This window comes from Brassica rapa, chromosome A01 (assembly GCF_000309985.2).
Source record: "Brassica rapa cultivar Chiifu-401-42 chromosome A01, CAAS_Brap_v3.01, whole genome shotgun sequence".
NCBI lineage: Eukaryota > Viridiplantae > Streptophyta > Magnoliopsida > Brassicales > Brassicaceae > Brassica > Brassica rapa.
The window spans coordinates 28,007,375-28,021,747 of record NC_024795.2 but is presented as its reverse complement, the minus strand read 5'-3'; the positions used below and the strand labels follow the sequence as shown (position 1 = coordinate 28,021,747).

Genomic DNA, 14,373 nt, shown 5'->3' with positions numbered 1-14,373 from the left:
TGTTCCAAACTAAATGGAAGGAAATTTGATCAAAAAACTACAGTAGAACTTCTATAAATTAATATTAGATAAATTTATAATTTCTATAAATTAATAAATTTCATAGGTTTCAACTTTAAACGGTTCAAATTTGACACAAATCGATAAAATAAAAATATAATATTTTTTTAGAAAATTTTATGTAAATATATGGTCTCACTAAAATTATAAATTAATAATTTACATGTATACATATTTTATATAAGTAAGAACCTATTATTATATTGTTTGTTTTATATTCAAAATGAAATTATCATTATATTTTCTTAACACTTAATATATTGTTGATGAGGTTTAGTAATATTCTATCTAAAACCACATTTAAGTTCTATGTAATATATATTATATACACCAAATAATATAATATAATGAATATAAATGTCAAATTTCAAAAAGTAACAAATAATGTCTATACACTAAAATCAAATATTTTTCTTATCATAAAATAAATATATATTAAAATAAGAAATCTAAATAAATAAACTTTTGTAAATTAATATCTCTATACATTAATAAAATTTCAAAATTTGAATATTTTTAATTTATAGAGTTTCTACTGTATCTTAAAAGAAATAATAGTAAGAGTGTTCTAGAGAAAAGAAAATAATAAGCAACAAAATAATGGACACATGTTGATTTGTTCCTATCTTCTTGGGGTATTAAGTTTTTGTGATCAAGATTGTGTCATGTTTTGTCATTCTCCATTCACGCATCCGCTATTATTATTATTATGAGTACCATTAAGAAAAAATAATATGTAATTTTGATGAAGTATTACGTCGTTAATGTAAATGTTTTATTTGAAAGCATTTTCTAATGGGTTTTTTTTAAGAACATCGTTTTCTAATGGTTAATGCTACCATGAGCTAGCATCCACAATCACTCTTTTATTAGATTTGCTTTCCCATGAACAGTAAGAATTTTTCAGGATTTTAAAACTAATGTTGACTGTCTATACATAATTAATGTGTATTCTAAAAACTATTACACTAGCTGATAAGCATAATTAAAAGGACAATAAATAACTTAACAAATTATAGTATATAGTGTGTGTTGCAATAGTATAATTCAAATTAATGGTATTTTTTATATTATATATATGGTCGATTTATAACATTTGTTCTTATATGGACGATACACATTTTTATGAGAACTTTATAAAATAAGTGGAGTATGCATAAAAAAAATATCTCTCTGCAAAGAAACTTAATTGTATTCGTTGTGGGTTTAAATCTATGAATACATTATATACAAAAATTTAAGATTTCATGTGGTGATTTGGACGACTATTCTTGTTTTCTTCTGCAATAAGAAGGTTCTTTTGTTAATTAGAACCCACCAACATGTTAAATAACTCATTCTCTTTTCTTATTAAGCACTTGTTAATATGTCACATGCACCTCTTAATATGTGTGAAAATGTTTCTGATCTGTAATTAATTTTAAAATTTCTTAACATATTAGCTTATTTCAATGTAACTAAAGACTGGATAAACTCTCGGTCACACACAGCTAATATGAAAGTCTAAAATCATTATTTCGATATGAGCCAAATCCTTGAAGTCACTTATTTATATATGATACTGTGAACTTTAGATAATAAAGAAAAAAATTATTTGTAAAAGAATCTTGAGAAAGTTTCTTTTATTGAGTTAGGATCGACCTCTACTCTTAATATATATTAATTTTCAGGACTCCTGATTTGAAAGACTCAAGTTTGTGTGTTTACATCAATATTTTCTTTTATTGTCTATGTGACGTTGAAATCAGGTTAGATTTTTTGTAGAGAGGGTAAAGTGTTGAACAACAAGTGCAGTCAGATAAAGTTTATTTGATTAATACAAAAAAACTGTGATAAACTACCTATTAAAAAAATCAAATATTAGTTACAGACATAATAATGAAAAACAATGTTATATTGCGGTAAAACTATGTTGATATAACCAGTTGAGCCATGATTAAGAAGCTTATCTCAATAAAAAGGTTTATTATTTTATTTTAATACAAAGGTTTGACTTAAAATTGATGAACATAGAGACAAAGAGTGTGAAAAAAAAGAGGAGGTTGGCATTTGGCCGGTTCTAATTTATTGGTAGTCGACAATTTGATGGTTTGACAGACGAGAACAAAAATTACAATCACTCAAAGAATCATCATAATACGTAAGAAAGATATACAATGTGTACAAGACTCGCAATCTACGAGCGCAGATGAGCTTCCACATTCTTCTTCTTTTAGTCTTCTATATTTTATGTTACCTATAATAATCCATACACTTTTTTACCTTGCATGCATGAATGTAATTTATCAATACTGCAATATTTACGTAAGTACTTGTGGATATATACACCCATGATCATGACCTAGGGATACAAATCTCGTGTTTGTGTTGACATTGATCTAACGACGAGACATTAACTAACTACAAAATATAAGCATATTAAAAAAAAAAAATTCTCAAAGTTAAACTTAAGAGGATCAAATACAAAGAATTAAAAAAAAAAACATATAAACTATTGAATGTGAAGTCGCCGCTTCAACTACATTAATATTGCAATCTCTATCTAAGAGTAATGTATGTCGGCCAAAATATCGGCAATGTAACTAACTCACCTTTTAAGATTGAAACCACATATCTTTATATTCTTTTGTTTTGCTGATATCACATGGTCTTTATTAATAAATGCTAACTTGGAATAAAGGTGGCATTGTTTTCGTTTAGTATATGGATATTGTGTTCTTTAGAAAACAAAAGATTATTGCAAAAAGAAGTATGATCCATATTCAAGATTTGGATTACAGATACGTAAACTGTTGTCTTGGCACCTTTTATTTGTATTTGGTGGCAATTTTTTTGGTTTAAATTATAATATTTTGAGATTGAGACGTGTTAGTTGAATATAAGGTCAGATTATATTTAAACTTCAGAGAAGAATATAGTGGACAAACTATTTCTCCATGACAATTATTTTATAACATCAGATGTTTTCCGAACTAGCTTTATCTTGCAACTATATCGTTGTCAGGTAAAGACGGCACAAGTAGCTTGGAACTGTATTGTATACTTCCTTTGCAGATCTCTTAGTCTCTCCATCAGTACTTGGAATGTAGGTCTCAGCGTTGTATCGGTTCCTATAGGCCGTGGTCTGCCGTGCGGAATAAACCAAAAATAGAAGAAACACAGATTGATTAAGTGTCAGCATTAGCCGTGAAATATGAACATCTAAATCAAGGAGAACAGGGATCTTTAGTGATCATGTATGCTTCTAGCGAGGATAATGAGGTAGTAATATTTTAATTTACCTGTGCCAACAGCTCTCCATTAATGAGATCCAAAGAGGATCAATGTCCTTTGGAATTTCCAGCCTCTGGTTCATGAACCCCACAGCTCCAATCACCTTCACATATTCCAAACAAGCATCTCTTTGGATAAATTGTATTTGTCTATAGTAACACATTTCATTTATATCTTTTACACATTCTTGTAACTACAAAAAATGATACCTGCATCGAGTTGAGAGTTTCCCATGGGATCTTCCCAGTGGCTAGCTCCCAGAGTACTACCCCAAAGCTGTAGATATCAGACCTGTATCATCAATACATAAGAAGAGATAGTTACTTATTAAATGCTTGAAAAATAATTATCAAGGGAACTCTAACCAATCAGAACACGAGAATATACTTCTCATTAGCAGACTCATTTCGAAGAACTTCTGGTGCCATCCATTGAGGCTGCATAACAGGTGTATAAAGTACATCAAAGATCATTGTGAGAGGTTGACTATAAACCTTAAAGAATGTAGACTAACTATACCGTTCCTCTTCCGGACTTGGTGGCTAGGTATGTCTCATGCTTGATACGTGAAAGACCAAAGTCAGCTACCTATTTATTACAGATGTCACTGTAAGTTGTTACTCGTTTCATTTTGGATATTTGGAGTCTCAGTTTCTCTTAAGTACATTCACTAATCTAAATCTTCATTTTCGTTTTAGAAAGGTATATGTTACCTTAACGGTGCAGTTCCTATCTACCAGAAGATTTGACGACTTCAGATCACGATGGATGATAGGTGGACTACAACAGTGAAGATAATTCATACCGCAAGCCTGTGTCACGGTGACTTGAGTCAAATAAAGTGGAAAATAAGGATCACAAGACAAAGATGACTACATGCAATTTTGTCAATGATCATATAAATGGATTAATTCTCACAATGTCCAATGCCATACGAATACGCCGCCTCCAATCCAGTTGTGATGTGCCCCTCTGTAGTAGACGAAAGAGACTTCCACTGCAAATTGATAAGAGCTATGTGGCTTGAAGACCCGAGAGCAAAAAGAAAGTAAGAGTAGTAACAAAGAGAGATGAGCCCGAACCGTGGAAGGAACTCAGACACTATACAGAGACGCTGAGGTGAAGTCACAGCTCCCATAAACAGCAGGACATTAGGATGTCTAAGTCTTTTCATCAACGATACCTTCACGTACAAGAAACACTAATATTAACAATTTAGAATTTTTAAATGTTGGTTCTACTGAAATGAAAAAACAATACCGCTTGCCTAAAAGATTGCATGACCTCTTCTGAATATTCTTGTTTGGAGAACATTTTTACAGCTACATCCTGCAGTGAAATTAGCAAACTTAATAAGAATTTAAGAAAGATCTCTGAACTTGCAAGTGTTGTTCAGTATCAACAAATGCATATTCTATAGTATCAACAGAAACCAAAACCGTACAGATCCAAACCAGAGACCATGATAAACAGTTCCACATGAACCTATAAAATGGAAAATTACTGGAGCATATTAGCAGAACAGTCACGGAATATCACATATTAAATTAGCAAACGTGATATTATGTTTAAGAGACTAAATTACCTTTTCCAATTTGTTCTTTAATTTTCAAATCATCCCATAAAATTTCATATTCCAAGCAATCACTATCACTATTAACTTTGCTCCTCACACTGCTACTAGTACTTCCGCAACTAGTAGCGCTGCTTGTGCTGTATGCATTCATAGAGGAAGACCAAAAACTACCACTCTCGTCAATGGTAGGCTTATTACTTTCAGATGTAGCACCAGAAAAGGGATTAGTCTGGTGAGACTTATCTTTCTCTTGATCATTATGTACCCAAGACCTTACATAATGAGCTGGCCTTCCTTTTGAACCTTCCTGCTCATTACCTTTCCATGGCCATGAAAAACCTTTATTTACCAAACATTCTTCAGATTTTGAGGGGCGAATCTTATGGATTGCAGTCTTTCCATCAGTACAATCTTTACAAGTGAATACACCAAAAGGAGACTGGATAAAATCCCCTCTAGGTGAGCTAGCACCACTTGGTGCTGCATCGTCCCTGTGGTCAGAGAGAGTAACACCGAAGACATTATGATCTGAATGATGACTATCCCAAGTGCCACCCTCAGAGAGTGTGGCACTACTCTCACCTCCTCGCATTTTCGACCTGACCTTGTTACTCACCTTGGATGCCTGTAAGTTCAACACTAGTCATCATAACATGCAACATAAAAAATTAAAGGTGAGAGAATCCACAACCTAACAAAAAATGGTACTAACCAAATCTGATATTTTTGATGCCAGAGCAGCTTGTATAGGCTGATGAGAGTTAATGCCAAGTTTGGAGGCAAAACTATTCCTTGCAGGGCTAGAGATCGTTTCACCTTGTTTTGATTTAGACAAAGAGATTCTTGAGTGCAGATACGGTGCTATGTCACTTGTGATGGAAATGATCCCAACCAATGAACCGTCATCATCATAGAACGGGGAACACGTAGTCACAGCTGAAAATATCTTCCCTGATTTGCTCTTGACAGGAAACTCACCGGTCCAGCTCTCTCCTCTGACACAACGTTGAGCAACATTCATGGCAAAGGCAGCATCTCGATCTTCTACCATTACATTAATTGGGTCTTGACCAACTACTTCTTTAGCGGTGTAACCAAATTGCTTTTCCGACATTGCATTCCTGGAACAATCATGATGACATCACGTTGGAATCTGAAGACATACCAGTCATTACATAAAATCTCTACTTGCTAGTAATTGTGAAAGTAGCTAAAATCTCCGCAGTATGCTTTTTAAGATTAATAAAATTTTATTTAGTGAGATAAGAATATTTTTATAAGGAAAAACAGTATCGAGTTTTTCAGATAGTATTATATATAATACGGGTCAATCCTATTAAACTATTAATTAATATACAAACTTTAAACAAATTTTTGCTTCTCTTAAATTTTTTTGCTTTCTTCATGGTTAATTCACGTTCATTCATAACACTTACCAAAAGATGATTCGCAGTTTTAGATCCAAGACATGGACAGATTGTGATATCGACTGAAGTATATTCAAGTATTGTTTGTTTGTGAACTTCAGGGCCGATGGTCCCGCTCCTCCACAGACTCCAACTTTCAAATTTATAGCATCATGCAACGGTGAAGCGTGGCGAAACGAGGTGGCACTGCTCTCCCTCCACGATGGAGCTCCTATGTTTCTCCTCGCCGACGCGGAAGGTGATCGCTGTTTAAGCTCTGTGGATACCTTGAGTCTTGACATCTCTTGCTTAAGATGTTCCTGACTTTCCTCTAGCTTTTGCATCTTCTTCAGCAGCTCCTTCGCATGTGGAGTCTCCATGGCGCCTCCAAAACCCGAAACACTATCAAGAGGCTTAGTGACTGACTGTGTCTCGCTTCTTAATTAGAAACGATGCAGAGTTTATAGCGTTACAAGCAAGTCAACAAAAAATGAAAGGCTTCCTAAAATTCTGAGCAGGTTGGCCGGTTCTATTTTAATTGGTGGACGACAATTGCTTGGTTACGCAGACAAAACCAAAAATACAACCACTTTGACAAAATCAAAGTACGTCAGAAAGATACCAGTGTACATTGTACAGTGTACTAGAGAGTGTTCGTAACTATAATTCCATCAGCAAAGGAACTTCTACATCTTTTTATAGTATTTCTTTTTAGTAGTTTTTGTATACCAACCTAGTGGCATAGTACCATGTTTACGTTACGTACAGTAGACATCATATTAACGTATTGATTTGTAGGAGACAGACTATTGTCTTTGTATTGATACTGATCTGGAGATAACATGTTAGCTGTCATTATCATCAGCAGAATTAAAAAGTCGAATTCTAGAAATCCTCTTACCATTTTTTCAAAGTCAAAAGATATAGTTCAAGTTATATAACAAACTAGGATAAGATCCGCGCCTTGCGCGGGATTAAGTTATTATTTTTATTATATTTTGGAGAATGAAACAATAGTTTGGCTTCATTTGGATTACGGGTGTTCAATCCGGATATCGGGTTGGTTTCGGTTCGGTTCGTTTTTTTCGGTATTTGGTTAGTAAAATATAACTACTATTCTAAATCCATATTTACTTTGACTTTAGTCTTTCACATACTTTTGAAAGATTTCAACTGGACGACTAAATTGATCAGCCAATCTTGTTGTTTTAAATCATTAGTGTTTATATATATATATATATATATATATATATTATTTAGTTTGAATATTTATTAAATAAAAATTCATATGCGTTATATTTTATGATCATTTGTAACTTATTATAACAAAAAAATAATCTATTGATCACAAAATTTTCAGAGTGGGAATATTCAAATTTCTAATAATATATAGACGTTTTGAAAAATTCAAATATAACATATAAGAAAAAATATAAATGTTTTTATTATATATTTAATGTGATTTTTTAATATCTTTCAATAATATAAAATTAAAAAAAAAAGAACTAAGATACCAAAATTGTTATCAAATATTTATTATTCATAATAATTAATTTTCATATATACGTTAATCATATTAGGTAATTCCGTAGCTTCTAATTAAGGAAAGTGCAAAAAAAAATTTGGTAGATTATTTATCAATTCGATAGTTAGTTTAATACAAAATATAATGTAAGTCAAGATGGACCAACCTATTTTTCTAAGAATAGTATATTTTATATAGTCATTTATTAAATGAGAATTTATAATCATACAGTTCTATGATCATTCATATCATTTTATAACTGAATATTTAAATCATCGATAACAAAATTTTCAATGTGAAATCTTTAATAAGTTTATAATTTATAAATGTTTTTGAAAATTCATTGAAAGTTTTAATATTAAAATATTTATGTAATCTTATGGTATATAGTATAATCTATATATATATATATAAATATATATGTTTTATTATTAAATGATATTTTTTACTCATATGGTTTTAAAATAATGTGTATCTTCTTATAATATTAAATAAAAGTTCATATTAATATAATTTTATGATCATTTGTAACTTATTATGACAAAAAAATAATCTATTGATCACAAAATTTTCAGAGTGGAGATCTTCAAATTTCTAATAATTTATAGACGTTTTGAAAAATTCAAAATATAACATATAAAAAAATTATAAATGTTTTTATTATATATTTAATGTGATTTTTAAATATATTTTAATAATATAAAATTAAAAAAAGAACTAAGATACAAAAATTGTTATCAAATATTTATTATTCATTATAATTAATTTTCACATATACGTTAATCATATTAGGTAATTTCGTAGTTTTTATTTAAGGAAAGTGCAAAACATTTTTTGGTACGTTATTTATCAATTCGATAGTTAGTTTAATAAAAAGTGTAATATAAGTTAAGATGGACCAACCTATTTTTCTAGGAATAGTATATTTTGTATAGTTATTTATTAAATAAGAATTTATAATCATACGGTTCTATGATCATTCATATCGTTTTATAACAAAATATTTAAATCATCGATAACAAAATTTTCAATCTGAAATCTTTAATAAGTTTATAATTTATAAATGTTCTTGAAAATTCATTGAAAGTTTTAATATTAAAATATTTATGTAATCTTATGGTATATAGTGTTTAATATATATATATATATATATATATTTATTTTATTATTAAATGATATTTTTTACTCATATGGTTTTAAAATCATGTGTATCTTCTTATAATAAAAACTAGGTTAAGACCCGCGCCTTGCGCGGGATGAACATTTTATATATATATATATATATATATATTATTTTATATATTATATGTTTATAACATATTATGAAATAATAAATATATATTAAATAATTAAAAAGTCATTATATACTACTTATATAATTAAATTGGTGCGAACATATAAATAAATTTTATAAATCGAAAAAATATTTTTTCTATTTGATATGATATATAATTAAATTTAAATGATAGTAACATATATATGGTATAATTTTAATATTAATATTTGTTAGATGATGCTTTTTGCTAATATTTTTTTTATCATTTTTATCTGTTATAGCAAAAAGTCTAACTTAGTGATAACAAAATTTTCACAGTGGAATTAATGGTTTAAGTAATTTATAATATTTTTAAAAATTAAGTTGTCAATATTTTTTCAAATTTTTTTATCAAAAAATGTTCAAAGTAAATTTCAAAATTAAGATATTTATGTATTTTTATATGGCATATAGTTTAATTTAAAATAATACATATATATCTTTTATTTTTGATACTTATTAAATGAGACTTTCAACTTATATTATTTTTTAATTATTTGTATCATATCGTTACAAAAGTTTTAAATCATAGATCACAAAATTTGAATGTGAAACTTTGAATAGTTTTAGTAATTTATACTCTTTTATAAAAATTCAAAATATAATATATAAATAATCTTTTTAATTTTTATTATATAGTTACTATGATTGTTTAATTTATTTTAATAGCTTAAAATTAAACAAATATAATTATAATACACACTTATTTTTATCAAATCTTTATTATTCAAAATCATTAATTGTCATATATACTTTAGCCACATTAGGCAATTTCGAAATCTTATTTAAGGAAATAATGAAGCACATTAATAATGTATTTATTGTGGTTTAATAAAAAGCTTATTATATATTTAGATGGACCAACCTATTTCTCTAAGGATTCTAAGAATCATTCTAGTGATGACACGTGGCTACAAAAAAATGTTGCAATGCTTCTCAAATAATATATAGGGGATGTTAAACCATTGTTCATTAATTTTTAACATAATAATTTTAATAGTTTTAGTCATTTATTGTCGTTTTTAAAAATTCAAAATATAACATATACGAAAAAATCTAAATTTTATTTTTATAGCTAATTTGATTGTTTAATTTATTTTAATAATATAAAATTAAACAAAAAAATGATGGAGGAGATATACATTGTTATCAAATCTTTATTATTAAACTCATTAATTGTCATATATATATTAGTCATTTATGGTAATTCTGTAGGTTTTATTTAAGGAAAGAAAATATCATATCATATCATTATATCATATAGTTTGACCAACTTATGTATCTAACAACATATAAAAATTGAATGTGGACCTACTTATTTTTCAATTGAATGTAATTGACTACCTAATTGAGTACCACCTATGCATTGGGGCCTCTTTTAATTAATAAAAAATTGAGGTTACATCTTTTCAAATGTTAATCAATTAATATATAAGAGATTATAGACTAAAAAGTAAAACTATTAGAAAAATAGCAAATAGTTTTACATCGCCGCCCACCGCTTCAAAACAATATTGCGAATAGTATACAATCTAATTACGTCGACCAAAATATCAATAACTAACACAGTTATTAAAATTAAAAAAAAAATGAAAATTTTGCATTCTCATCTTAATGCTTTTATTTTTCAAAGTTATATGCGTTTATATTTAATATTAAGAAAAAAAATTACTGAGACGTTCTAAAAATACTAAAAATTGAGATGTAAATAACCATAAATTATGGACAATTACAGTGTTAACACGAATAATCTTCAAAACAAAACATATAGAAAGACGAATAAAACAAACTTTCTATTTTGGCTAGATTCTTTCTTAAAACGTTCTGCAATCAAATCAAAATTCGGTTTCCCACGGAGCAAGGCTTCTTTCCATGAGAAAAGACAGCATTTACAAACCTCGGCGTTGCACAGAGTCACAAACTCACTCGCTTTCTTGAACAAACCCAATCTACGTATTGAAAACGTGACTTGCTTTGCGTTTGTCTTTTAGACTTTCTCCATATCAATCTTTCTCCTCCCCATTCGTTTTTTCCTTTTTGCGGCTCCTCCCCATTCCTTTTTGTTAATGTTTGTAAGAAGGACGATTAATTTTCCAGTTATCTTTATAGTAATGAATAAGTGAAGGGATTGTGCCCCATTACTCATACTCAAGAGTAGTTTTAATAACTCTTTTTTTTTGCATAAATACATACTCTTCCGTTTCATAAAAATAGATTTTCTAACATTTTCACACATATTAAGAAAACACATTAAATCACTATAATAAATATATCATTTTCTGTAATTTTTAATTTTTAATATATTTTAACTAATAGTAATTCAATAAAATCAGTTAATTTTATTAAAATTTATAACTTTTTCATAGAAAACACAAAATATTTATCTTCGTGAAACATTTGTGTCAAAAATGGTAAGACGACTATTGGTCAAAATCTTTAAATTATAGAGCATTGAATAATTTCTATATAGTTAAGAGTACTCCTTAGTCCAAATCTTAGCATTAATGATGAAAGAGATGAGAATACTCTCCGCAGCAAAATTGGTAAAGCTGCTCCGGGTTGGAGCATTGCTTTTATTTCCGTTTATGTTTTAATATGAAAAAATCAGTTGCAAAAAGAAAAAAAATTGGTAAAGCATGAAGGTTGTACCAACAACGAATAGATACAAAGCAGAAGAAATCGATTTTTTAATACAAAAAACGTGTGTGTAGCAGTTAATTTATCTGATATCTCTTTAGTCTTTATAATACCGTCTTCTGAGATCCAAGCAAAATGACATACGACCCGGACCGGTTCTGAACACAGCCTAGTGAAACCCTAGTCTTAGATCTCAATTTTTTTATATAAAAAAACATAAGTTTAGGTTTCTAAATTGTTAAAAAATTATTAAATTTTATACTCCATCCGTTCCTTAATGATAGACTTTTTAGAAAAACGTTTGTTTCACAAAGATGTATTTTTTGTGTTTTCTATGAAAAAATTGTAAATTTCAAAAAAATTAATTGACTTTATTAAATTATTATTAGTTAAAAGTTATTGAAAATTACAGAAAATGATATATTTTATGGTAGTTTAATGTGTTTTCTTAATATGTGTGAAAATCTAAAAAAAAATTATTTTTTAAAAACAAAGGGAGTAGTAAATATCTATGTTCCCAAAATCTCAAAACTGGTTTTGATACGTTCTCGGCCTCCTTAATTAGTTGCATCATTGATCTCACATTTTGATGAGTTCCATAGCTAGGTTGTTCTGAACAATGAGTTCCACAGTGATAGCTGATAAATGTTGTTTTTCAAACATTAGAACCCTTTCAAACTTAAGTTTGCTATTTAAAAAAATTTCAACTAAAGGTCAATAATGATTGAAGAATTGAAATGGTGGTGTAGCAGATTTCAAGGCTATACTTAGATCATGGGGTTTTAATTGAAGAATACGAATGGTTTTAAAATACATGAGAGAACGTTAAGGTAAGCTAACGTGTTTGACCTATTTTAACGCAAAACCTTCACAACATTACTACCCCCACCCCTCTTAAAGATTATTTGGTCTCTTTTATCTTCCAAGAAACCCAATTTTTTTTCCTCAAAAGGGAGGAAAAAATAGGTTAAAGAAAATAATGGAGTCGAATAAAACGTTTTGGATCATCATCCTGATCGTCACGGTTTCTACCTTCCTAACGCCTATGGTGGAGTCCAAATCTGTGCCGCTCAGAGATTCTTATGTCGCGAGGTCTCTGCTCTCTGTCTCTCCACCTTCAGAGTCTCCATCTTCCTCACCAGCTCCAGGTCCGGAAGTTGAAAACACGATCGCTGTCCCAGCGAGTTCTCCTACAGAGATTGATATAGACTCTCCCTCGCCGTCACCAGGGGCTCCTGCTGATTCCATTTCTCCTACTAATGCTCCAACCACGAGCTCTCCCTCGCCGTCACCAGAGGCTCCTGCTAATGCTCCAGCGACGGACTCTCCCTCTCCGTCACCAGAGGTAGATATGGACTCTCCCTCACCGTCATCAGAGGCTCCCGTGGACTCAACTTCCCCTGCTAATCCTCCGACGGAGATGGATATAATCTCTCCATCTCCGTCACCAGAGGCTCCCGAAGATTCAGCTTCCCCTGCTAATCCTCCGACGGAGATGGATATAGACTCTCCATCTCCGTCACCAGAGACCCCCGAAGAAATCCCCGGGGCCCCATCTGGCAAAACACTTATAAGTTCAGCTACAACTCTTCTGAAACAAACATTGTTGTCTCCCGAGATCAAAACCATTTGCGGCAAAACCGATAACCCTGAGCTATGCGAATCTTCCATTAGTCCTCTGTTAACGGCTGCTATAAAACCCGACGCTTCCTCTGTTCTCGTTCTCGCCATTCAAGCTTCCATCAACGCGACGAAGGCGGTGATGCCTACCGTCAACAAAGTAGCCGCAGCGGATTGTCAGGAGCTGTACGATGACGCGGTGTCGAACTTGGAGGACGCGATTAACGCCGTCAATGAAAGTGACATCGCCACCGTTAACAGTAACTTGAGCGCGGCCATGACGGATTACGGCACGTGCAACGACGGGTTTGAGGAGTCTGGTGAGCCTAACCCGTTGGCTGACGTGGCTGATAAGCTTCACAAGATGGTTAGTAATTGTCTGGCTATCTCTACGTTGATCAAGTGATGAATATATACATAATGGCGTTACGTTTTCAAATCTTGAGATTGTTAAAACTAAACAAACTGTGATGTTTCGCTATCTCTACGATGTATTCATATATATTTTAAAGAGAGGTGAAGGTTTAGGCGTTATGGTGTAATGATATTACATGCATCGATCTATATCCTCGTTGTTATATTGTTGGTGTGTGTGTGGATATTCATTTCTCGTGAAACAAAGTGATATAAATGTATAAATGTAAACCACATAAATATTTTCTTATGGGGGGATCCCGGATAAGTCTCAGCCCTAATCCGAAGAATGTTTGGTAGCTTTTGTAAAATGAACAACACGTCCGATGACAAGTATGCACGGAATAGATAAAATCATGCTATTAGAGCAGCTTCATCAGTGATATTTATCTCAACGACTAAAGGAAATGAAAAAAAAAGGGAGAGATTGTTTTTATCAATTAATTTAATAAAACTTCGTAATACCCCATAAATCGATGGAATAACCAATATAAAATTATTATTTTGTATACTTTGTATACTGAAGCCTATAATCTTTAGTGTTGTT

At 30.5% G+C, this 14,373-nt stretch overlaps 2 protein-coding genes across 4 annotated transcripts; one reads left to right on the top strand and one right to left on the bottom strand.

The window, feature by feature from the left end:
• Positions 1-2,910: 2,910 nt before the first annotated feature.
• Positions 2,911-7,404, bottom strand: LOC103849784 (serine/threonine-protein kinase EDR1). Of its 3 annotated transcripts, none has more exons than XM_033290871.1 (12): positions 5,622-7,404; positions 4,919-5,534; positions 4,778-4,818; positions 4,594-4,662; positions 4,416-4,516; positions 4,252-4,330; positions 4,047-4,145; positions 3,853-3,921; positions 3,721-3,770; positions 3,543-3,624; positions 3,342-3,436; positions 2,911-3,261 (listed from the first exon to the last, which is right to left on the bottom strand). In XM_033290871.1, the coding sequence occupies exons 1-12, from the start codon at positions 6,021-6,023 to the stop codon at positions 3,228-3,230; spliced, it is 1,737 nt and encodes a 578-aa protein (XP_033146762.1). In that variant the 5' UTR covers positions 6,024-7,404; the 3' UTR covers positions 2,911-3,227. The 3 variants fall into 3 exon arrangements, with proteins under 3 accessions (XP_033146762.1, XP_033146763.1, XP_033146764.1); XM_033290872.1 differs by having other exon boundaries at positions 2,911-3,244; XM_033290873.1 differs by lacking the exon at positions 3,853-3,921.
• A 4,921-nt stretch (positions 7,405-12,325) lies between these two features.
• LOC103849774 (vegetative cell wall protein gp1) lies at positions 12,326-14,100 on the top strand. The gene has a single exon (XM_009126509.3). It carries the CDS (start codon positions 12,772-12,774, stop codon positions 13,816-13,818), a length of 1,047 nt encoding a protein of 348 aa, XP_009124757.1. The 5' UTR covers positions 12,326-12,771; the 3' UTR covers positions 13,819-14,100.
• Positions 14,101-14,373: the final 273 nt, after the last annotated feature.

Excerpts from the sequence above, each read along its gene's own strand:
- LOC103849784 (XM_033290871.1), bottom strand. The coding sequence starts at position 6,023 with ATGTCGGAAAAGCAATTTGGTTACACCGCTAAAGAAGTAGTTGGTCAA. Across the intron at positions 4,331-4,415 it reads GTGTCTGAGTTCCTTCCACG|TGGAAGTCTCTTTCGTCTAC; the intron begins GTTCGGGCTCAT and ends ATCAATTTGCAG. Across the intron at positions 4,146-4,251 it reads TTCGTATGGCATTGGACATT|GCTTGCGGTATGAATTATCT; the intron begins GTGAGAATTAAT and ends ACCGTGACACAG.
- LOC103849774 (XM_009126509.3), top strand. The coding sequence starts at position 12,772 with ATGGAGTCGAATAAAACGTTTTGGATCATCATCCTGATCGTCACGGTT.